This window comes from Rhineura floridana, chromosome 1 (genome assembly GCF_030035675.1).
Source record: "Rhineura floridana isolate rRhiFlo1 chromosome 1, rRhiFlo1.hap2, whole genome shotgun sequence".
Taxonomy (NCBI): domain Eukaryota; kingdom Metazoa; phylum Chordata; class Lepidosauria; order Squamata; family Rhineuridae; genus Rhineura; species Rhineura floridana.
Genome location: NC_084480.1, coordinates 27,062,698 through 27,085,042, shown reverse-complemented (window position 1 = coordinate 27,085,042; position 22,345 = coordinate 27,062,698). Strand labels below are relative to the sequence as shown.

At 41.1% G+C, this 22,345-nt stretch overlaps 1 protein-coding gene and 1 non-coding gene across 4 annotated transcripts in view; both read left to right on the top strand.

The window, feature by feature from the left end:
- Nucleotides 1-20,556, top strand: part of GDNF (glial cell derived neurotrophic factor) — a 57,556-nt gene extending 37,000 nt beyond the window's left edge. For all 3 annotated transcript variants that reach the window (XM_061616627.1, XM_061616645.1, XM_061616635.1), the window contains exon 3: nucleotides 12,668-20,556. In XM_061616627.1, the coding sequence (XP_061472611.1) occupies nucleotides 12,668-13,161 (494 nt within the window). In that variant the 3' untranslated portion in view covers nucleotides 13,162-20,556. The remainder of the gene's footprint in view (nucleotides 1-12,667) is intronic.
- Nucleotides 11,392-11,510, top strand: LOC133375863 (5S ribosomal RNA). Its single transcript, XR_009760328.1, has one exon. It is a non-coding gene; the product is annotated as a 5S ribosomal RNA (ribosomal RNA).
- Nucleotides 20,557-22,345: the final 1,789 nt, after the last annotated feature.

The window sequence follows — 22,345 nt, the reverse complement described above, 5'->3', positions numbered from 1 at the left end:
TGATTACTTTACTTTTACTCAAAAGTAATTGCTACAATTACATTTTAGTTACTTTAAAAAAATTGCCTACAAGGTGCTGGCCTTGGCTGCTGCACATCTAAGTAGCCTAAAACAACATTAAAAATAAGCACACACACAGAGAGGGTAGTAGAATATTTTTTTATCCATAAGATTAACAGAATGGCATAACAGAATCTTACATCCCCTCACCCCACCCCCAGCAATGATGATACCCCAACACACATTTTTTGTATATATATATTGCCTCCAGCTCTTTTCGCCTTCCACTCCTGTCAATTTTTAAACAATTGTTTTCTCCACGCTGTCTCGCTCTCCACCTCCTCCCTCGTTGCCTCCTAAGCACCCATAGAGCATGAAGGAAGAACAACGCTGCACAGAAGCCCAATTTGAAGCACATGATTTTTATTCACAAATCAGAGGAGCAGAAGACTTCCCCTGCTCCCCCCCCAAGTAATGCACAAAAGTAATGCTGGAAACATTACAATTACTCCTCAAAAGTAATGAAGTTACTACTCGTTCTATTACCAGCAAAATGTAATGAAGTTACCCACTCGTTACTCAAAAAAGTAATAAATTACAAGTAATTCGTTACTTGTAATTAGTTACTTCCAAGCTCTGAGTATTCCACAGTATGGGACTGGCACAACATGGGATTGTGGTGCAAAACACTAAATGGCCGATTTCTAGTTGGGCTTCTGTAGCATGGGGGACACCTAACAGTGCTCCTCCAAATGATCTCAGTCACTGAGCTGGGATATAAAGACTTAGGGATTATTTAAGGTATCCTGGGCCCAAGTTCTTCAGGGCTTTGCTTGTTAATACACCTGGCCCAGTAGCATATGGGCAGCGAGTGCAATATTTTAGCAAAGGTGTCACATGCTGTCAGCCATCTGCAGCCATCAGTTGCTCCATTATGCACTAGCTGGAGCTTCTGGATCAGGCCCAAGGGCAGCCCTCCTCCTTAGGAAAAAAATAGGACCAATGTGAAAAACTTTTGACAAATAAGCATTGGCAATAATATCTGAAATGCACAAAACTTATAATGCTCTGTTGTATGTCCAATTAATTAGAATCAGAGCAGTTCATTATTAATAATTTCATATGATAATGTCTTTTGTAATTCTGCCTCATTTCTTTATACGCCATCCTGGAAGCTAGGCTATGAAATAATGACATGCAAAGGGCCACACCAGTGAATTTTGTGGCTGACCAGATATTTGAACCTGTATGTGATGCTGTAAACTGTATTTCCCATGACCAAAGCAGGCTCTGTGTTCTCCCCACCATGCCCCTGTTCCCTCCCTGACTTTGGAACCTGGTCTTTCGAGAAGACTATATAGATACATATATAATGTCTGTGTGAGTGAGCATGAAATAGGTAACAATGTTAAAAGTTTAAAAAGGAATGACATCTGGATTAGGGATGGGGGAGAAGTTTGATTCAGTTTGCATTTCAAGCCAAATCTATCAAATTAACACTTTCCAAATCAGTAGGAAAACTGAAACACAGCCATCCGTCAAAATTCGCACACATCTGAATTTTGCGATGCGGTTCTCCAACCAGTGTTTACAAAATTGCCTATATTAAGGGAAAGCATGCAAAAATCAATATAGTCGTGAAAATAACATACAGAAATGCATTACATTAGGGGGAATTATTTGCAAAAATGTGTACATTAGTCAAAACTGCATGTAAAATGTGTTTATTAGGAGAAAATTGCACTAAAATGCTAAAGAATTTGAGGGTTGTTGTTTTTTAAAAAAGCAAATTATTGTAGAACTGAATCTAAGTTTGGAAAGTGAGAAATGGAGAGAACCAAAACTGACAGATCCTTCCATCCCTAGATTGATCTCTGTGGGTTGTAAATCTTGGATGAGTTACTACCTTTAAAGGTATTCCTGATGAGCCTTGAAGTTGTCTTCAGTCTGATAAACTCCTTCTTTTTTTGCTTGTTTTCCTTTGTTGTGTGAGCTTAGAAGGTGTGGTGCAAAGCAGTTTGGCTGCATACATACCATATGTTTAAAACACACACACACACCAAGAATCCTGGGAACTGTGGTTTACCCTTCATGGAGCTACAGTTCCCAGCACCCTTAAAAACTGCCATTCCTAGGATTCTTGGGGCGGGGGGGGTAAATGTGCTTTAAATGTATGGTGTGTATATAACCTTTGTTGGCTTGTCACTGTGCAATCAGCAGCGGCTGGCCAGAGTCCCATATCCGCCATTGTTTTCCAGCCCACAAGTTGCTGTGGCTTGACCAGAGCAGAAGAGTAGAACTATCACTTCCCACGATCTAAGCACCATGTGTTAATGCCTAAGATTGCATTAGCTTTTCAAAGATCCACATAGCTCTGCTTGTTCACATTCAGCTTGTGATCAACTAAGATAGCCTAGATCCTTTCCGCCCCTACTGCTGCCAAGCCACATGACCCCAGTCCTATCTTGGTGCCTTCGAATTGTGGTTAGGGATGGGCAAATCTGTCCATTTTTGTCTCTCTCTGTTTCTACTTTTTCCCCCAGCCATAAGCTCAGTTCACATCTCTACATCAGTTTGCCATTAAAAAAAGAAAAGCCCTCATGAAAATCATCAGTATTTTAGTGCAAATTTCTCCTAATATATGCATCTTTGTATGCATTTTTCCTGATATACAGATTCCTACAAAGCAATTTTCCCTGATAGAATGCATTTTTGTATGTTATTTTCACTAAACTATGCATTTTTATGCATTTTTTCTCTGTGCTATATGCATTTTGTACACATTGTGTGACTGGAGAAGTGCAGTGCAAAATTCAGAGAAGTGCAAATTTCAAAAGGTGGCTGTGTTTTGGTTCACATATTGTTCCAGAAAGTGCAAATTAGGTAGTATACCTTTAAATGCAAAATGAATTGAATTTCTCCCTCATTCCTACATGTTATAACTACAGGAATATAAAATACAGGACCTTCCATTTATTTATAACTAAATACAGGACTGTATGTTTATTTTTGCCCCCATGCCTCCAAAGAGAAGACTAGTGAGACATGCATTTGGTGTAAATATCACAGCTTTATGAACTAGTGCAAATGATCTGCTGCAAAGCAGAACAAGCAACAGTGGGCAAGGAATTGTTTAGCTAATGTGAAGGTCTCATTGCCAACTGACTATGAAGAGGAGCTGACTGGGGGGCCTGCTTTACCACTCTGCTCCCCTGTCCTGTGTTCAGTGGAGTAGTTCCATTATTTATTTTATTTTATTTATTTATTATTTGATTTATATCCTGCCCTTCCTCCTAGTAGGAGCCCAGGACGGCAAACAAAAGCACTAAAAACACTTCAAAACACCATAAAACAGACCTTAAAATACATTAAAACAAAACAACTTTAAAAACATTTTTTTTAATCTTTAAAAACTTCTTAAATAAAAAGGGTTTAAAAACATACTGTTTAGAGAAAAAAGTGTTTCAAAAAAAACCTATTAAAAAGCAATTCCAAACAGATGTAGACTGGGATAGGTCTCTACTTAAAAGGCTTGTTGAAAGAGGAAAGTCTTCCATAGGCACCAAAAAGATAACAGAGACGGCGCCTGCCTAATATTTAAATGGAGGAAATTCCACAGGGTAGGTGCCGCCACACTAAAGGTCCGTTCCAAAAGTTGTGCAGAACGGACCTCCTGATAAGATGGTATCTGCAGGAGGCTCTCACCTGCAATGTGCAGTGATTGGGCAAGACTGGGCAAGACGGTATTTCAGGTATCCTGGTCCCAAGCTGTATAGGGCTTTGTACACCAAAACTAGAACCTTGAACTTGGCCGCAAGACCAACTTTAGGTCGCAAGAATGACAGACCAAGCATCTCTTCAAGCCAGATGACAATGTGAGGTGGTTGGTAAGGTGCCCTTTATCTATGGGTGTTTTTCATCCAGATTAGATCCCATCCCACCCTAAATGCTAAATTGTGACAAAAGGACAGCCAAATGATCAACAAGCACCCCAAATCTGAACAGCTCAGAGTAGCCAAAAAAGGCACCCCAAAGCCAATTAGAGGTACCCAAAAAAATTCCTACTCAGCCCTCAAAGCAATGGGCAGGGATGGTGCCAGAGGGCGGTCAGGTTGAGCCCTGGCCAAGGGCCCTTGTGGCAATAAGCCTACACACATGCCCCACCTACTTCTCCCATCAGTGTGAATGCCATCACCCAAGATGGTGACGGGGGCTTCCCTAAGGGGCTGATGCTCCCATTGCTATCTTGGCTGATGGCAGGCATGCGTGCTGTGCATGCACATCATTCACACAACATGAGAGGTAGGTGGGGCATGCTGGCAGGCTTATTAGTCCCATGCCGCCTGTATTGGGGTGTGTGTTGGACTACGGCGCCTCAGGCCTGGGTCAGGCTGGTGCCCAAGGGCCCAGTCATGCCTGGCACCAGCCCTGGCAACTGGCTAATCCTGCACTGCTCATCAAGTGGGTCACTGCAAAGTCTTTGCAGGTGGAGCCTGAGGGTGGCGCCAACCTTACAAAGGGGAGCAGCCACCCTCAGGAAATTGTCCACCTCAGTGACATGATCCATCTCCCCACCATCCTTTCCCACACAGGTTGGGGGCCCAAGAGCCTTCCTCCATGTAAGAGGGGGATAGGATGGGGCAAATTCACTCCCTGCATAAATGACAGCAGAGCAGCCTTGTCGAAGTTCATCATGTTGGTTTTGTGCACCAGTCTGTGAAGATCATTTGGTATCTGTCTTCTCTGTGTTAGCTATCCCTCCCAGCTTTGTGTTGTTTGCAAATATGATCAGCACCCCCTTTATACTGTCATCCAAGTCATTTATAAAAAGGCTGAACAGCACAGGGTCTAGGACAGAGTCCTGTGGCACTCCACTCCAAGATCTGCCTCTAGGTTGTTGCAGAGCCATTAATGGCTCCTTGAAGCTAGCATTGCCTTCTGCTACTAACTTACTCTCTTTCACAAGATCAAGCCATTCATCTTCTGCGCCTTCCAGATACTCCTTTTACTGTTGGCAGACTGAGCAGAGCTTGGAAAAGTTACTTTTTAAAACTACAACACCCATCAGCCCCAGCCAGCATATCCACTGGATTGGGCTGATGGGAGTTGTAGTTCAAAAAAGTAACTTTTTCCAACCTCTGAGCATATGCTTATGTAAAATGGACATGTCTGCATGGCTTGTGTCAGTTATTCTGAAAGCAGAACTTTGGGTTTCATCTCAAAATTTGGTTGTTCATTTGTTGCAGAATCCTTCTTCTGTTGAACATTTATTTGACTCTCCTAAAGGCTTGCAAGGCATAGAGGTAGATAGATGACAGCATTTCTTCCAGCTCTTCATCAAAATCCTTTCCTGCGTGATGCAAACCGACATGCAATCCAGTGATTGCATGTTGAAGGGGGATAAAGCGTGCTCTGGGAGGAAGGAGCAGGCAACAGGTGAAGGCCCCCACCATCAGCAGATTCATGCAGCAGCCAAGGCTGTGTACAATGAAAGAACCACCCACAATCATGCCGATCAGCTGTTCAGCAGGCAGAAGCAGAATTAAATCCATGGCTTCCACTTCCCCCCTAATAGCTGAGTGGCATTATTGGTGCTTTCCTAACAGGTCTCTGTGCATGCAGTCTTGGCAACCAGATCAAGGGAAGGAACTGCATGTGCGGCATCTGCACCCGTTGAGGGATCATCCAACAAGAGATATATGCATCCACCTGTGTGTGTAGACCATAACTTGATTGGGCAGATATAAATACCCTCTCACTTCCTGAGATCCTGCTTCTGCTTCAAAAACAAAGACTCATAGCAGAGAGGGGATTTGGATGTTGGTTTCCTATGTCGAAATTCAGTATGCTGTATGTATTTTTGCTTAAACCCAGGTATGGTGCAGTGGAATATATGGGGAAGTGCAATTTTTAGAGCAAAGGGGGCAGGTCTGTTAGGAACATAGGAAGCTGCCTTGTACTGATTCAGACCACCTGTCCATCCAGCTCAATATTGTCTACACTGACATAGTGGCTCTCAGGGTTTCAGGCAGGGGTCTCTGCTAGCCCCATCTGAAGATGCTAGGGATTGAACCAGAGACCTTTTGCATGCCAAGTGTGTGCTCTACCAGTGAGCTACAACCCTTCCCAAAGCAATGTTAGGAGTGCTAGACCCTCTTCCACCTTACAGTCTCTTCCCCACTGTCACTTTCCCCCCTGTTGGACTTCCTGGATTCCTAGAGGCAAGTGAGGAGACTTCAGCTTCCTCTCAACTGGGGCCCTTTTCTAAAAATTGGACATCTGCACCATCATCACACGTCACTAGGGTCGACTCAGGTTTAAATGAAAGGGTCTGCTGTTGTTGAGACTGATGTATGTGAAAGATTCCAATAAGTATGAATCTTTGGATAGTGAAGGGCTAATCATTTATTTATTTATTTAAAATATTTCTATCCCGTCCTTCTACGCTATAATAGGGCACTCAGGGCGGCTTACAAAAACAACATATATATATATGGTCAATATAGGAATCAAATTGATTATATAATTCACAACAGAAGATGGAGAAGTTCCATACTTTCTGCAAAAACAAGACCAGGAGCAGACTGCGGTACAGATCATGAACTGGTCGTATCAAAAATCAGAGTAAAGCTAAAGAAGACCAACAAAGCAATCATAATGCCAAAATACAATTTAAATAACATCCCAGAAGAATATAAAGATCAAATAAGGAACAGATTTGAGGCTTTAAACTTAGTTGACAGAGAACCAGAAGAACTATGGAATGAAGTCAGGGACATTATCAGGAAAGAATGCAAAAAGACAATACCTCTGGTTAAAAAGAGAGAAAGACCTTAATGGATGACTGAAGAAACTCTTCAAATAGTTAAAGAGAGAAGGAAAGCAAAAGCAAAAGGAGATAGAAACACAGTCAGAACCCTAAATGCAACTATACAACGACTATTACAATAGTTATTGTGTAGAAATAGAAATGGACAACAAAATGGGAAGAACAAGAGCCCTATTCCAAAAGATTAGAGAAATGAAAGGGAAATTTAACCCACAAGGGATGTTGAATAATCAATAGGGGAACACACTGACTGACCGAGATGAAATAAAAGGAAGATGGAAGCAATACACTGAAGAACTCTATAAAAGAGATGCAAGGATGACAGAGTCATTCACGGAGGAACCATATGATGAAGAACCAGAAATTTTGGAATGTGAGGTGAAAGCTGCTCTTAAAATGCTTGGAAGAAACAAATCACCAGGAATAGATCGCATACCAATAGAGTTGCTACAAGCTACTGAGACTGAATCTGTCCAAATTTTGAAAAAAAATTGTCAAGAAATATGGAAAACTAAACAATGGCCACAGACTGGAAGCGTTCCATATACATCCCACTTCCAAAGAAAGGGGATCCCAGAGAATGCAGTAATTACCGAAGTATTGCCTTAATATCCCATGCAAGTAAAGTAATGCTCAAGATTCTACAACAAAGGCTCTTGCCATATATGGAGCGAGAAATGCCAGACGTCCAAGCTGGATTTAGAAAGGTAAGAGGCACCAGAGATCATATCGCAAACATACGTTGGATAATGGAACGGAGCAAGGAATTTCAGAAGAAAATCACCCTGTGCATTATAGACTACAGTAAAGCCTTTGACTGTGTAGATCATGAAAAACTATGGAATGCTTTGAAAGAAATGGGGGTGCCACAGCATCTGATTGTCCTGATGCGCAACCTATACTCTGCACAAGAGGCTACTGTAAGGACAGAATATGGAGAAACCGATTGGTTCCAAATAGAAAAGGGTGTGTGACAGGGGTGAATTTTATCACCCTATTTGTTTAATCTATACGCAGAACATATGATACAGAAAGCGGGATTGGACCAACATGAAGGAGGTGTGAAAATTGGAGGGAGAAACATCAATAATTTAAGATATGCAGACGATACCATACTCTTAGCAGAAAGCAGTAATGATTTGAAACGAATGCTGATGAAAGTTAAAGAGGAAAGCACAAAAGCAGGACTACAGGTGAACATCAAAAAGACTAAAGTAATGTCAACAGAAGATTTATGTAATTTTAAAGTTGACAATGAGGACATTGAACTTGTCAAAGATTATCAATACCTCGGCATAATCATTAACCAAAATGGAGACAATAGTCAAGAAATCAGAAGAAGGCTAGGACTGGGGAGGGCAGCTGTGAGAGAACTAGAAAAGGTCCTCAAATGCAATGATGTATCAGTGAACACCAAAGCCAGGATCATTCAGACCATGGTATTCCTGTTCTCTATATATGGATGTGAAAGTTGGACAGTGAAAAAGGCTGATAAGAGAAAAATCAACTCATTTGAAATGTTCTGCTGGAAGAGAGCTTTGCGCATACCATGGACTTGCGAAAAAGACAAATAATTGGGTGTTAGAACAAATTAAACCAGAACTCTCACTAGAAGCTAAAATGATGAAACTGAGGTTATCATACTTTGGACACAAAATGAGAAGACATGATTCACTAGAAAAGACAATAATGCTGGGAAAAACAGAAGGGAGTCAAAAAAGAGGAAGGCCAAACAAGAGATGGATTGATTCCATAAAGGAAGCCACACACACACACACACACACACACACACACACACACACAGGGAGTGGTACTAAAGGGGACTACAAGGGTAAAAATTAACATAGAGTGCATAAAATCAGTGTCAGGTTTTACCTTCAGTTCCTCCTAAAAGCTCTCCAGAACAAGGTCATTTCCAGAAGTCTCCGGAAAACCATCAGGGAGGGAGCAGAGCAGACTCACGCAGGATAATCATGCAGGATATACTGTTATTAATTTATATAGCACTTTTAAAGTGGACATGGCCACCCAGCCTTTATCACTACCAACAGCATGCAATATGTCCCTCCAGATGATGTTGTACTCCAGCTCCCATCAGCTCTGACTAACATGCCCAATGGTTAGGGATGATGGAGTTCTAAGTCCAACGACATCCAAAGGAGCACAGGTTCATCCCTGATCTAATGAGAGGCTACTGTTCTTTATTGTTGTTGTTGTTGTTGTTGTTGTTATTCATTGTCATCATCATTTATTTATGTAGTGCCTTTAGATGCACATGGCACTGTACATAAAATTAAACAATTTTAAAAAGTCTCTGCCCCAAAAGGTGTACAATCTAAATAAAATAAAATGAGGACAAAGGAGGACTTCAAATGCACATACTATAGGTATCCAAATTATAGAAAATTAAAAAAACCCTAAGCTGAAATTCCAAACGCTTTGGGGAAAAAGGAAGGTTTTTAACTGACTTAAAAACTGAAATGGAGGGAGCAGTCTGCAAGCGCTCCAGGAGACAATTCCAGGAATATGGAGCAGCAAGAGAAAATGAATGACATCGAGCTAATGAGCAAACAACCCTGGGACGGGTAAGAAGCACAGAGTTTGAGGAGCAGAGATCCCAAGCAGGGCTGTAATGATAAATACTTCTCTTTACCCTCCCCTTTGACATCTTTACCCTGCTCGTCTGATTTTAAACATTTTAAACTAACTTTTAATATTGTATTTTTATATTGTTGTAACCCACCCTGGGACCTTATGGTGAAGGGCAGGTAAGAAATCCAGGCTATTTGTGAAACTATGAGTTATGTGAGAGCATTACTTATATCTGGAGTTTAAAACCAGCCTGTTTTTGCCTCTCACTTGATTGGTCTTGAAGTCAACTGAAAGGAGATGCACCTGGAACCACAATAGGAAAAGAACCACTAAGCAGTTCTGAGGGGATATTTTTTCCCCAGTACTAGCTTTTTCCAGTCCTGCCATTCATGTAAGTGGATCTGGAATCAGATGCATCAGGACATTTAACACTTCACCTTGATAAGAGAGACAGAGAGAAAGAGAAATGACACCAGTGACAGTGTCAGATTTTGTGGGAATTCTGAGTTGGAGGAAGGATTACCCTCCTTTCTCTCGCTTGTGTGTTGGTGAACCAGAACACACCATTAATCATTTAAAGATGATTTGATCTCAGCATCTTTGATGTTATAGATCATTCATGAATGCCACTAGCAGGTTTCCGTTTCACCTAAGCCTCACACTTTTTCGTTATAAGAACATAAGAACAGTGGCCCATCTAGTCCAGCATCCTGTTCTCACAGTGGCCAACCAGGTGCCTGGGGGAAGCCCGCAAGCAGGACCCAAGTGCAAGAACACTCTCCCCTCCTCAGGCTTCCGGCAACTGGTTTTCAGAAGCATGCTGCCTCTGACTAGGGTGGCAGAGCACAGCCATCACGGCTAGTAGCCATTGATAGCCCTGTCCTCCATGAATTTGTCTAATCTTCTTTTAAAGCCATCCAAGCTGGTGGCCATTACTGCATCTTGTGGGAGCAAATTCCATAGTTTAACTATGCGCTGAGTAAAGAAGTACTTCCTTTTGTCTGTCCTGAATCTTCCAACATTCAGCTTCTTTGAATGTCCACGAGTTCTAGTATTATGAGAGAGGGAGAAGAACTTTTCTCTATCCACTTTCTCAATGCCATGCATAATTTTATACACTTCTATCATGTCTCCTCTGACCCGCCTTTTCTCTAAACTAAAAAGCCCCAAATGCTGCAACCTTTCCTCGTAAGGGAGTCGCTCCATCCCCTTGATCATTCTGGTTGCCCTCTTCTGAACCTTTTCCAACTCTATAATATCCTTTTTAAGATGAGGCGACCAGAACTGTACACAGTTATGAAGTCTCTTCTTAAAAATGAGAAGTTACTTTAATCGTTTCAGCTCTGTTAATGTTTCAGAATGCCAACAGAGGTGAATTTTGATAACCTCCATTACTGAAAAGGGTCTGCAATCCTAGCCCGCTACGTTTTCTTGTTTCAAGCCATGCTGTGGAAAGATCAAAAGATGAGGACAGCTCATTGATGGCATATGCTTTCACAGGCCAGCTGTTGGAGAACATCTAATTAAACTGGGGCCAGGGAGGACAGGCAGGATATTTATTTAGGGCAGGGTTGGGAAACTTTTTCAGCCTGAGAGCCGCTTTCCCCTCTGAATAATCTTCTGGGGCCACATACTAGTGGTGGGCAGGACCAAAGACAAAAATGGGCAGAGCAACGCATGTACATTTTGCCTTTGCACAGTACACTAGTTTCTACACACACTTTCGAACCCCTCTCTGTCCTCCTTCCAGGGAAGCAAGAAGCATTATCAGAGTACAAGGACACATTCTGGCCAGGCAGAAACACTCAAGGAGGGGGTGAAGCAGGGCCGGTGAAGGGATGTGCCTGGGGAGGGAGACTGGCTCCCCTCTCCTGATTTAGGTGCAGTCCACCAGAAAGTTCTCCTGCACAAACTCCACTGAAAAGAATGGGAGATATGCAAGAGCACTTTACATCACATGTAAAGGGATGATCTACAGCCATACTACCCTGAACGTGCCCGATCTCGTCTGATCTCGGAAGTTAAGCAGGGTCAGGCCTTGTTAGTACTTGGATGGGAGACCGCCTGGGAATACTGGGTGCCGTAGGCTTAGAGGAAGGCAATGGTAAACCATCTCTGAATACCTCCAGAGCTTGGGAAAGTTACTTTTTTGAACTACAACTCCCATCAGCCCAATCCAGTGGCCATGCAGGCTGGGGCTGATGGGAGTTGTAGTTTAAAAAAGTAACTTTTCCAAGCTCTGCTGTTACCATGAAAACCCTACAAATATATCCAAAAAAGATTCATAGGGTCACCATAAGTCATGGTCGACTTGAAGGCATATAACAACAACAAAGGGATGATAGGTTGGATCCAAGCACAACCTGCCAATAGATGACAAGTAGCACTGTTCATTCAGGAGGAGGCGGTGGAGACTGATGGCTCCAATGTCAGCTTTCAGAACATTGGACAGCTCCTTGAAAGGTAGGACTAAAACCCGGAGGGGATTCACTTCCCCACTGATATAGGAGCCACCAGTATCCACTGGGAGGAAGGGTGTTTAAGAAATGAAATTGCTACTAATTTCTGTATTAAATTACCTGATCTCCACTTCTTGCTCTAATGTGCAGATCTGAAGTGAGCTAGCTACCTACCTGATTTTATACTTCTCCAAATGTTGTAAATTAACACAGCTCTTAGTGGTTTAACAGTGTAATCCTATCCATTGTATGCAGTGAGGATAGTGTGCACAGGATTGCAACCCAAATGATCAAAACATGCATGTAAATAATATTTTGAGAGAAATTATGCTTTTGGAGAGAAAGAGAGAATACATATAAACCTAATGCATAGATAATGCCAATCTAACTTGGACAGCAAATACTCATTAATCCTATGACTAAATATTAATTAATAGTTAATACTCAGGGGCACCATTCAAACACGTTATTTATAGTGGTAATGTTCAGAACTTTACAACACAGCTGACAAACCATTGTACCAACTGCTTTTTAAAAATTGGAAGAAAAAAAGGCAAATAATTATCTGACTTTGTAATAGACAAGCCCTTTTAATTATTGTGAATTTTGAAAACACATCTATAAAAGATCAGCCTAAATCCTGAAATATTAAAACTGTGGAGGGTTGAATTTTGTAGGCCTAAGTGAATATAATTATTATTCCAAGGGGCCAATGCAACATTTAAATGAATTATTTCCAATACATAATCACCTGACAACTAATTTTCTTTCTGTCCTTTCAAAACAGCTAAAATTTCTGAGGATTACCCCAACCGGCTTGGTGATGTTATGGATTATATTCAAGCCACTATGAGAAGACTGAAGAGGTCACCAGATAAACCAGTTCCATATTTCTCTAAAAGGGAGAGAAACCGGCAAAATGCAGCAAAGAACACTAATAATTCCAGCAACAGAAAACGACAGAGAGGTCAAAGGGGAAGAAACCGGGATTGTGTTTTAACTGAGATACATTTAAATGTGACCGATTTGGGTTTGGGATACACCACCAAAGAAGAGCTGATTTTCCGGTATTGTAGTGGTTCATGCGAGTCTGCTGTATCCGTGTATGACCAAATTTTAAACAATTTAACCCAAAATAGAAAGTTGGTCAGTGACAAAATCAGACCACAGCCTTGTTGCAGACCCATTGCATATGACGATGATGTTTCATTTTTGGATGATGACCTATCAACTTACCATATACTAAGAAAACATTCCGCTAAAAAGTGTGGATGCATCTGACATCCTTTTGGGGTTTGAACAGTGCTATGATTTTGCATTCCTGCTAAATTGGCAAAGAAGGGTCCAAGGCTCCCAAGGAGATGGAATGATGGCTTCCGAGGAAGGCAGAGGACCAAGCGTACAGGAGAACAACAGCTGTGGGAGCCTGGTTGACTGAAATACGGCACAGGAATATTGGAGAAGATACAACCATTGGGGTGTTTTGTTCTACAGGAAGGCAAATAGGCATCAATGCTCAGGGGCAGAGATCCAGGATGGATGGAGGATACATGCATTTGCTTTAAGGTGATCCACCATTGGCAGAACACGGCTAGGCATGTGCTTAACAACACAACCTCTGTTGGATAACTTTCATTTTTCCAGTTATGGTGGAAGTAACAACCAATTACTGCTGGCCTTAACCCCAAAATATTGGAAAAAATTGACATTTGCATTTAAAAGAGTGGTTGCAATTAAGGGTTTTGTGGTTTACAGGCAGCTAGGCCATAGTACTGTGCCAGAAAGATCATTCAGAAAGGGAGTATGACAAAGGGTTGGCGATGATAAGATTACCTTTAAACAAAATTGCCTTCCTTCCCCCTATAGAGCCATCTTTGTAGGCTATCTGTTCTACCAAGGCACATGCCTCTGTTCCAGCCAAGTCTACCCATGAGCACTATATAGTTTTAATAGGTGCAATATCTAGCATTGATCACCAGGGCATTTACCACAGGGTACAGATGAGGACAGAGCAGGCAGGAACATGGAAAAAGGGCAGTAGCAGATACAGGGGGAGCATATTTAAAATAGGAGAATAGTCCATGTTTGGGTAGCAGGGAATGAGAAGACTAGCTTTACTGGATCTCCTATGTGCGTGTGCATGTGTGTGTGTATGTGCGCGCGTGCACACACACACAGATCTCCATGGGGTGTGATTACTTTAAAGGAGGGTGTTTCAAACTTCCTGCCCTCAGGCAATTCTTCCATGTCAACTTCTATGCCAAGTAACTATTTGGTTACTTTGCTGGTGTTATTATTTTAGGATTTCGTGGTATGAGCCATCTTAAGGATCCCTCTTGGGATGGAAGGAAGAGTGTGCTGCAGAGAGTTCTGGGGCATATTCTATGGTGTATTCTCAGTTTATCCAGATTGCTGGCCAGGCCGGTCTGGCCAACCTGGGACACCCCTACAGATGGGTGAGAAATGTGGTTCTGTTCACATTTTTAATACAAACCTACCTAATTTGCACTTCCAAAACAATAAGAATAAAAACACAGCTTTCCTTCAAAGTTTGCACTTTTCTGAACGTTCCAGTGCAGTTCCCCAAATAAACATCTGTACCAAAATGCATTATATTAGGGGAAAGTGTGCATAAAAATGCATATATGAGTGAAAGATAGTGTACAAAGATGCATATTAGGGAAAACTGATTATGAAAAATTGTGCATATTAAGAGAAATATGCACTAAAATGTGGTTTTCATAAGGACTTTTTTTAAAAAAATTACAAACTGATGAAGAAATGTGGCAAACTGAACACAATTGGAAAAATAAAAAACCAAAGTTCACAAATTCATCCATTTCTAATCACCCCATACAAATTGAGAATGCACCCTTGAATTCACTCACCACTCTTCTACAGCTGTGAATTTAAGACTGACAAAGGTGGGCAAACTGCCTTTTAGGGATGTTTGCTTACCATTTATAATTTTCTCATTGAGGAACCCCTGCTAAAATTCAAAGGAACCCCAAGGGGTTTAAATGGTTTGTGTCAGAATACATAACTCTTAAGCTCACTACTCAGCTTGCCCTGATGACATAGAAGCCGTTACAGCACCACTACTTTCTGTTACCATCAGGATAACATGAAAACCTTTCCTCCTTGTACTGCCAGAATAAGGGGGAAAGCTCCCAGATATGCTGTAGCTTAGATGTGGGGAAGCTTTAGCCCTCCAGATGATACTGAACTACAGTTCCTATCAGCCCCAGCAATGATAGCCAATGGCCAGGGATGATGGGAACTATAGTTCAGTAACATCTGGAGGGCCACAGGTTCCTCATACCTGTTGTTGCTTCTTTCCCACACCAGTACCAGACTTTGCAAAATTGGGTTGACATGAGTTTGGAGAGGAACTGCTGCACAGACTTTTCACATACAGGGCTTCGAACAGGAAGTGGTGACACTCCTGAAGTTCTCACACCCCTGGAGTGACATGAGTAGCAAAATTGCTATTCGACAATTTTGTTAGCAAAAATACATTTTGTTAGCAAAATACATTTAGACTACAATCCTATACCTGCATATGTAGGGGTACGGCCCACTAAACTCAATGGGATTTACTTTGGGGGAAACATGTATAGGATTTCACTGTTAGTATATTCGAGGACTTCCAGTTATCTAGCTCAAATTCCATGTGTCCTTGAAAAAGAATCCCAACAAAGCTCTTGCAACTGAAACATTTTTGGGGGAAATAAAGAGTTCTGTTCTCTTATTGCTGTTCTCTGTGAAGACAAGTTGTGTTTTTAATCACTTGCTTCTGCCTAGGCTACACCATGAAAAATACGTGGATCTTTTTTCTTTTTGGTTTACAAAAGGACTAAGGTCACTTACTTAAAGAACTACGTTTCTATTTGAGGTCGTCGTGAGTGAACAAAGACTACTTGGTGCAATGCATCCGATCAGAGACAAATCTAGAGAAAATATTTATTGAGATTTAAGTTATTATGATTATTATTTATTACAGTTCAGTCATGAGTTTCCTTTCCTTTATTTATTAAAGCTTCTTTCTTCAAAACAGGTGCCAAAGTTAACAATGAGACAGTGATGCTGGGGAACAAAGGTCCATGGTTGTTGTTCTTTAAAATATTAATAATGAATAACAGGAATACTTTTTTAAAAAAAATAACCTACTTTACCTTTTGAATAACAATCACAGAAGAACCTCGTATCTGATAGACCAGTTCTGTAGTACTTCCGAACACACACACAAGGCCAAGGATGTTACTAGATATATACTGAGGGCATAGGCCCAAGACACAAATTTGCATAAAGTTTGCATACACTAATTTATATGTATATATTCAGATTTAGGTCTTTGAGTAAATTAAGATGGTGGGTAGCTGGCAGCCCTGTAAGCAAAGTTTTAAAAAAATTAATTAGAAAGGTGGGAGGGAAGGGCCAGGAAATCTGGGAACCAGTGTAAAAGATCTGACTCAGGACCACTGTACATGGTGATGTGCTCCATCACTGAACTCATTCAACTACTTGCAAGTTTTATTGAAGTCAGTGACAGCCATCAGCCATCATTTGTAAGTGATGCCCACCTAAGTCTTTTGATGCATATTTGAATGAAAATCCACCCCCCACCCAGGGCAACAGACTGTTGCATCTGATTAGAGCAGAACTGGGTTCAGAGGCCATGTCTTCATAAATGCAGTTATTTAAAAAGTCATGTAATATTAGCTAGAATAAGGAGCAGGTGGGGTGTCCCGCTGAACTGGACAAGATGTGAAAGTGCTCAGTGTTTGGCCGAATGGGCCCCATCAGTGCTTCAGATGGAATTCCCCGTATGCTTTATAACAGTATACATGAAGCAGGTTTGCAGAGAGTTGATAGGTTGTCTTTTAAAAGGCTTTGTTATATTACCATAATGAAGAGCATAATATGGCTGGAAAAATTCCAGGGCATTTAAGCTTTCTACTTGTGCTGAGAAATTTGACAGATTTCTGCAGCCCTGCAAAAGGCTTTAAAATATGGTGTTAGCTGCTAAAAATGTTACTCTAAGAAACGGAGTAATTTAATATATTTTTCTAGTAGGGCTCTTTGTTTCTCTTCTCATTTTGATTGCATATTAAATACCTGTTACAATAGTGGGTTTTGCAGATATTGATATATTGCTGCTATTTCCCATCCCCACCCCCACCCTGGGCTCTTTTTAATCTTGTCTTCGTACAAAATTCAGAATTCACATGATCGTATGAAGCTGCCTTACATTGAATCCCCACCCCATCTTGTCCAGTATCGCCTGTTCTGATTGGCAGCACCTCTTCAAGCTCACAGGTAAAGATATTTCTAGAGTGAGTGTGTGCCCTACTTTACAGAGGACAGTCCTCTGCTTGAAGGAGACCTCTGTTTGATGGGGCTGCGTGGTCCAAGTCTGGTTTCAAGATAAAGAACCGAGAAGAAGGCTGAGCAAGGCCCTTAAAGTTGTCCATCAACACGTAGCCGACTGAGCCGATCACCGGGTCACAGTCTCTCCAACTGCAGTGAGATGTATTTCTGTTTAAATTATAGTAATTATTTCTAAATTTGCATCGATACATATAAATTAGCTTATGCAAATTTTATGCAAACCTGTCTCCTCTTTTACCCCCTTTTTGGTGTTAGATTTCGTCTCTCTCTTCTTCCCCCTTGGTAATGCGCAAGTTGCCACCCTAGGCATTTCCCAGTATTGTTACCCAATATCCTATAACTGGAAATGCCAGGGATTGAATCTGAGACGTTCTGCATGCAAAGCCTGTGTGCTACCACTGAGCTATGGGCAGCCCTTATGAATGTCAGCATTTTATTCTGGGTTATTCCTTAATGAGGCCTTCCTCGTCATCCTTTTGAGCGCTGCCTTTTTCAGGGTGTGCATACAGCAGCTTCCCAACACTTTTGCACTAAGCAGGTACCTTTTCTCTTGCTTGCAGGATCCATACATGCCAGTGCATTAACTGCTGCCCCCCCAACCTGCACAGGGTTGGGGAGCAGGGGCAATTGAGAGTCAAGCCACCAACATATTTACTTTGCCAGCATGGGTTGACTATGGAACTTGAGTAGGAAATGCATGTACATCCATGCTTTTCCTCACAAGTTAAAACTGCCATGCACACACTATCTGAAAAAGGAAAGCCTCCAAGTCTTACAGCATTCAGGGTGCATTCTAGTAAGCCAGGATGTATGATGGGCCCACAGTAAGGACCAACTTGTTCTATCTCTCTGGCAGAAATCCATACTTAGAATGCCCCTTTGTTGTGGCTAAAGCATATGTTTATTGGCCACTGCACAGCCCTGGAGAAAACAATCCCAACAGGATATTGAATCGCTTTCTCCTGTGTGTAATGAGATTAGTGGTCAAAGCAAAAGAAACTAGGATTCATCTGGTTCACTCAGAACTTGTGGCATATGAACCAGAGATGCATGAATTATCTAATATAGAACTAAAATACATCAAATGGCAGTTAGTCCTATAATGAAAGATATATGCAAACAGCATTGTATGGCAGAACTCAAAGTACTGAATTCTGCCCATTTCTACTCATGCAGGTTATTATGTTAACTTGTAGTTGTACTACATAGCTGGGACCACAATTAATTAGCTTAGAATGGGGGTGACTATAATAAGGTGCAATTTCTAATCCTTTTTTACGCTCCCCCAAGTTTTTACACTGCAGGTCTCCTATAATCATAAATGGCAGCAATCCATAGAAAGTTTACCACATTTACAGCTATAATCCTGTGCACCTTAACTTCAGAGTCAGTTTCACTGAACTCAGTGGATTAAACTTAGATTAAACTTGCATAGATTCATGTTGTCCTTTACATTGAAACCAAGTGATGCAAATTCAGCTGATTCCCTGGAATGTGCATTAGACCTGGTTTATACATGACTCTAGGCAGATTTTTGTTTTTTAAATTTGGCGGCAGCCTAGTGGATGGGACTTAAGCCAAAAGCTCAGTGTATATAGGATGCTGAGTGAGTGGAACATAAGAATGGGTTTTGAACATATTGAATGATGCATTTAAACTCAGCCCTAGGGGTATCTAGCTTTAGTGGTTTGCACTCCATGTCTCTAGTATATTACTCTGATGCTTGCCTTTTAAACCATTTCTTACCATATTGTTTTAGAGTTTTGTGCAGTCCATGTTCACTGGGAAGTAAGTCCCATTGAGTTGAACGGGAGTTTACTATCATGTCAATTTGCACAGGATTGCAACCCTACTCTGGATTAGATTAAATTATTAATGAAATAATTAAAGTATGCACACATGTTGCTGAATCTAAAATAACTTTCTTTGGTACACAAGGGGTGCATAATAATGAGAAAACCCAAAAAAAGCATGCTCAATACTTTCTATAGCAAGAGTTCTACATGTACTAAAAAAGACAATAAGAGTGCATCCTGGCCAGTACTTTTGTCACATTTCATTTCCTACCAGTTTTGCTTGTCTTTGCTATAGATCACATCTTTGATGTTTCTTGTCAAAGTCACACTAGTTTCAGTGAGTGGCATTTATGCAAATGCTTAATACTCCACTGAAATCAAGAGGTCATAATGAAGCTGAGGTGAATAATGAAGAATTTGATGATGAAGCTATAGTGGGGATAAAATGGCCACGAAGATGGACAGTGCACAGGATTCTGTCCACACTACTGATGAGGGACACAAACTTTTTGCAATCCAGACTCTGGGATGCAATATGGATTGTGCACACACACCCCTCTCTGCACAAGTAGTAGTAGCAGCCGATTGCATGAAAAACTATTGGTCTGGACACATCTTAAATTCTACTTGTTTTTAGCAAGTCAAGACTGTGTTGCCTCATGAGAGAAACCAGTAGAAATCTCAGATTCAGCTGTTTTTTTCCTATCAATTATCTACGTTTGGAATGTGTTGTGCTTAAATGACTTGTTCCCCTCAGTCAGCGTATCAGGATGCAACCCAAACGAACTCAGGTCGTTAGAGTGCAGTTTGAAATTGGTATGTGTGACATTAATAACAGTCATTTAGGCAGCATTTGGGTACTTCCAGACTGTTGGTTTTCAGTTGGATTCAGTCACACTCACATACCAGCAAATAAAGACTGTGAAATTATAGTTGATTGGAAGGTCTTGCATAACAAACATAAAAGATTTTACTTTTTGCGCTAAGTGAAAGGAAAATGCACTGGAAAGTATGGGCAACACTTGCTTTGATGCAATGTCATCTAACTTCTCTGCAAACAAATCAATATGAATGCTCAATAAATAGGTTGTCTGGAAGCACCCACTATGTAAGAATGTTGGTTCCTACTCTTATGTTCCACTGTACTCTAGCATGTTTTTACCACTTAGTATAGTCCTGGCTGCATAAAGTGTGGTCGCTGAGAAATACTGTTTGCTTAGATTAGCGTCTGGCACCTTAACAGGAGTCAGTTTAACATTTGCTGTTAGCCTTCATTAATGGTTGATAGTTTGCCCCATCAGCTTTTCTTCCAGACTCTCAACCTCTAATGACAGCCTAATGCTAACGTTCAAAAATTACAAAAAGGGTAAAGTTTGTGATCCCCCCCCCCACAGAAAAATCAAAATCAAAAACAGGAGAGCATTTTTCTTTGGGGATTTTAACTTCACCAACAAATTACGTCTCAGACATTTGTGTTAACCAACCAAAGTTCTCTACAGACTTTATTTTTGTACAATATGCATTTTATAAACTTTTTATGAAATAAAGCTCATTTCTATTGTTACATGGACCTTAATCTTTATTCCTGCACGGCCTTACTAATGACATTTCCTCTTCCCTTTTTTCAATCTGACGTGAGCAGAAAGTCACATTTAGGCAAATTCCTGGTCTGTCTTCTTCCACTACTTCCTTTCTGTTATGGTCATTCAGTAACAGAATAGCTAATCACAGTGATCACATCTATGTTAGCTGTGTGGATTTGCTCACATAGGTTATTTTATCACTTCTAAAGTAAGTAATGGAGCTAATGAAGTTAACACATTTTCACTACTCCCATACTTGTTTTCATTATGAATTGAGCACCCCTACAATAAATCCTTATTCGTTTCATAATGAACAAGAAGACATATTTATGGGGAACGGTCATAGCTACATAATAGAGCATCTGTTTTGCATGCAGAAGGTCCCAGGTTCATTCCCCAGCATCTCCAAGTAGGGCTGGGAGAGAACCATGCTTGAGATGCTGGACAGTTGCTGCCAGTCAGTGTAGACAGTACTGAGCTAAATGGATCAGTGGTCTGACTCAGTATAAGGCAGCTTTCTATGTTTCCATGCAAGTTACTATTCTGATTTTGCACCTTCATGGTAGCCATTCATCAGTAAAGGCCAGTGATGCCATAAACTGCTGGTGGTGCGTATCCAGAACTTCATTTCTTTAATCCTTTCCTCTGTCTCAGTGAGAAACTGTCCCTCATTCCTGATAGCTTCATTTTACTCAGCACCCCCAGTTCCACTCTTGGATCACCAAGTCCTATCACCCAACCCTGACATTCTCACTTCTGCTGTCACTTATTGGCATCAGTTTCTTTGAAGGTAAGGGTATGGCAAGGAGGACTAGAGGGACTGATGTGCAGCACTGGAACAAGCACCTACTCGATGGTGGCAGAGACACAATGTCTGGCAGATACAAGACTACCAATGATGCTGGACGTTCTGATGCCTTTTCCGCCTTAAAATGATACTGAAGAGTTCCAAAAGGATCTCTTTAAATGGGGGGAATGTGCTCTAAAAAGGCAAATACAATACAAAGTAGTTAAATGTAAAGTAAATGCTCATATATGCTTTTGGATTCTGAACTGGTGATGACTGGCCAGGAAAGAGATCTTGGCTCGACAAAAATGCCAACCTAGTGTGTGGCAGCTGTGAAAAACACAAATTCCATGTTACGAATCATAAGGAAAGGGATCCTTTGGGAGGAAGAGCAGGATGTAAATTTAAATAATAATAATAATAAACATCAAAAATAAAACTGCTGATATCACAATGCTGTTATGCAAATCTGTGGTGAGACCACTCTTGGAAATTCTCTTCATCACATCTCAACGCTGGAAATGGTACAGAACAGGGCAACCAACACTATCAGGAGTTTGGAGCAACTCCCCTATGAGGAAAGGTCTGTGGCTCTTTAGTTCAGAAAAAAAAGGTGAGTAAGGAGGGAGATGAATGATACAGGTGAATAAAAGCGTATGGAGAAAGTGGACTGGGAAAAGTTTTTCTTCATCTCTCATTGAACTAGAGCCGGGAGCCGTCACATGAAGGTGAATGTGGGAAATTCAGGACAGACAAGAGCTCGTACATCACAATGTGCAGTTAAACTATGGAAACCACTACCACAATAGTGGTGTGGTGATGACCCACCAACTTAGGTGGTTTTAAAAGTGGGTTTAGCAAATTAATGGGGATAAGGCTCTCTCTCAATGGCTGTTAGTCATGGTGAC